Raw genomic sequence first — 3,194 nt, 5'->3', positions numbered from 1 at the left:
CGGTCAGCCACGCATACCCGAAAAACAAACAAACAAATACAACCAAATATATGTAAACACTCGCAGACGATGGCTAAAACAACACCACGCACCTTTTAAGTCTTTTAGCATAAAGAAAGCTTCATCACTAAACTCTAAATTCAAATGTGAATATTTGAAATCGCTATTGACATTGTGACTCTCTTCTCTTTCACTGATTACTGTACAAGGTTCATGTGGACAGAATTGAAACAGGAAGCTACATACAGATTTAGGACGACGTCTCGCGCCCCCCCCCCCCCCCCCCCCCCCCCCCCCCCCCCCCCCCCCCCCCCCCCCCACCCCCCCCCCCCCCCTCACAAGATCAATGTAGTAGATTTGAGATCAGTGCTGGAGGCAAATCCGTCCCACTCTGTCTGTACATGATGGGTAAGGCCTCGACCCTGGTGTCATGCATTGTCACAGCGCAGAACTGATGTGGACCACAAACATAAAAACAAAAGAAAACTTTCACGTAGATTTTTGCACAAAAGCAATGTTTTTATAGAAAACCATTTCAGGATGTGAAACAGCACAAGGACACGCAGTTAAAAACGGGGAGAAAAAAAAATAAGTAAAAGAACTTCATGATTTGAAAAAAAAAAAAAGAAGTCAAAGAAGTAAAATGGCGCCTTTGAGTGATGATTGAGTCTCTTTGTGCTTTTGTAGTTAGTCAGCCGATCCACAAGGGGGGGCCCATCTTTGGGGAGTTTAAAGAGAGAAATAGAAAGAGCAAGACAAAGAGAGAGAGGAAGAGAGGGTGCCAGTGCTTCCAGTTTCTTCTTCTGAGTATTCAGGAGCAAAAAAATAATAATTACGTCTTGCTCAGTGGCACCTGCGACAACTGGTACCACATCACAAACTATGAACAGAAAAATCGCCAGTCTGATCACATTTATAAACAAAGACTTTTTCTTATATGGAAAGTTTTTCAGAGTTCATATTTCACTGCATCAGGATCATCATCGTCATCATCGTCGTCGTCATCATCATCACTATTCTAGCACAACAGCGTGACACTTATAAATCATTACAGGCATTCACTCTCATTCACGGAGTGCAACGCAGAAAAGCTTCTTTATATATTACTCTGTGTCTCCCTCCATTATAAATAGCTCTTAATCAGGAATACATCTTGGCTGGGGAGGCAGGATAGCACCGTCCTGTCCAGTAACTCAACTGGCGGATTTGATTTCTGGTCCAACGAGAGCATGTCTGCGTTACAGCAGAGGGATCATCTCTTTCGCTGTGCTTTTCTGAAAGGCCTGTCCACTGGTCAATGGTATTTGAGCTAAAGTGTAGACATCAGACATGGATGTGTTGGGAGAGCTCAACATGACACTCAGCCTTGATAGTATTTCTTCCCTGTGGTCATTTGTGGTACTGCAAACACAAAGAAATCTGTTGACAAGGGGCAAAAATATTTCTTCTGCCGATATTCTAATTCTCAAAGAAAAGTCTGTAACACTGCTGACAAGACACCATAAAGTAAATAAAGTATGCAGTTATTAGATTTTTCTCTGTGGTCATGTAAAATTATGGATGTGTTTTTTTGTTTTGTTTTTAAATCTCAGCATATTTTGAGACTTGGTTTGTGCATTTTTTTTTTTTTTTTTTTTTTCAGACTCAGAAATGAGATGAACAACAAGGAAGCAAACCTCAAGGCCATGGTCAGAGTCCAACTCCGCTTAATACATCCAGGATGTGAGGATACGGCTTTTAAGATTGGACAATCACAGTGGCCCCAATCACTGAAGGTACCTGTTTGCAAAACCTCCCTCCTGAGCAGCACAGTCACAAATAGACACAGTATTGGATTTCTCTGCAAGCTGCTGCTGTGTGGATGGACTTGAAGTAGGGTTGACACAATACTTAATGGTCTTATCATGTTAATAGGCCTAAAACACGCTAATTCCAGAGTCAGGTTCACTATGACATCCAAACACCCCACCATTTTAATTGGAATTTGTAAGCATTAAAAACATGGATGCTTTAATTTGTCATTACACATACAAATTCTGCTTTAAAAATATTCCAATAGAGCGATTAGTAGATTTACCCTTCACTTGTTTTCATTATTTCTTCTTAAAAATTTAAAAGGGAAAATGTTTTACAGGGAAACCCCTGAAATCCTGTTTTATTTTGCTGTTTTCTTTCTCCCGAACCCCGGAAGAAGGCCAGCCTATAATTTGAAAACCACTGAAATAAAACTGAAGTCAACGTCATCAAACCGAATCTGCATGTTGACTCGTCAGATCTCACAGTTACATTAGTTGCGTGGTTGTAAAATGCAAGAGCACAAATTGAATATCAAAATGAGCTTAAGGGTGCAGGTTATATTCAAAGTAAAAAAAAAAAATGTCCTTACTGAATGTTCTTGGCCTCTACTACCCTATCCTATCCTATCTAATTCTGTGTGAAATCAGTCCTAAATGGACTTGGGAAATGATCATTTTGTGACATTTTGTGCTTTGTAAAATCAAAAAAGCTATACAGTTTCAATACTCGCATTGAGGAGTGAGGAATTGCAAACATTTGTAACAGAATGCCTTCATTAAAGTTATGGTATCCCATTTTTTTTTTTCAAACACTGTCATTCCATATTAAGTGTGTCATCGGACCATCTGCAAAGTGGTGATTTTAGTCATTCAGTGTGATGACGGTTGGATTGTCTTGACTTCACTGCAGCATGGCATAGAGAATTGATTATTAAATGTTAGGTGTTAAAAAAAAAAAAAATACTGTTTTGATAGTGGATTTTTCTGAAAATAGTCAATGTTATCCGAAAAATTCTTCTCACCAGAAAATACAACATTAGCTCAGAGACCACAACACAGTTGGGTTCAGTAGTCCGAACACAAACTCCTGCACTAATAAGTTGACTCATTGCTAGCAAAAATGGGATACTGTATCTTTTAGAAGGATTGAAATATCATAAATGAAGCCGCTTATAAAAAAAAAATAAATCTATATATATATATGCTGTATATATCCTCACAGTAATGAATCACTGGTATCAGATACTTGTGATGATCCCCTCGATGTCATCCAGCCAAGGCAAGTTCGTACTAAGCGGTGCTGGTGCTATCCACCCCCCCTCCCTCGAGTCCGGCTCCTCACCCTCCTCCCCTCCTTGCGTGAGGGGTCAGTGGCGGTCGTAGGCAGAGGCTGTGGCG

The 3,194-nt window shown here is 40.1% G+C and overlaps 1 protein-coding gene across 1 annotated transcript in view; it reads right to left on the bottom strand.

Annotated features, from left to right (window-relative positions):
- Positions 1–1,360: 1,360 nt before the first annotated feature.
- pax5 (paired box 5) overlaps positions 1,361–3,194 on the bottom strand; it is a gene marked incomplete at both ends in the record, with an annotated part of 51,356 nt that continues 49,522 nt past the window's right edge. Inside the window, one exon of the mRNA XM_080521142.1 lies at positions 1,361–1,401. Coding sequence (XP_080377268.1) covers positions 1,361–1,401 — 41 coding nt within the window. The remainder of the gene's footprint in view (positions 1,402–3,194) is intronic.

Source organism: Blennius ocellaris (assembly GCF_963422515.1).
Source record: "Blennius ocellaris genome assembly, chromosome: 3".
Taxonomy (NCBI): domain Eukaryota; kingdom Metazoa; phylum Chordata; class Actinopteri; order Blenniiformes; family Blenniidae; genus Blennius; species Blennius ocellaris.
Note: the sequence above shows the minus strand (reverse complement) of the source record. Positions and strands in the feature narration are given on the sequence as shown.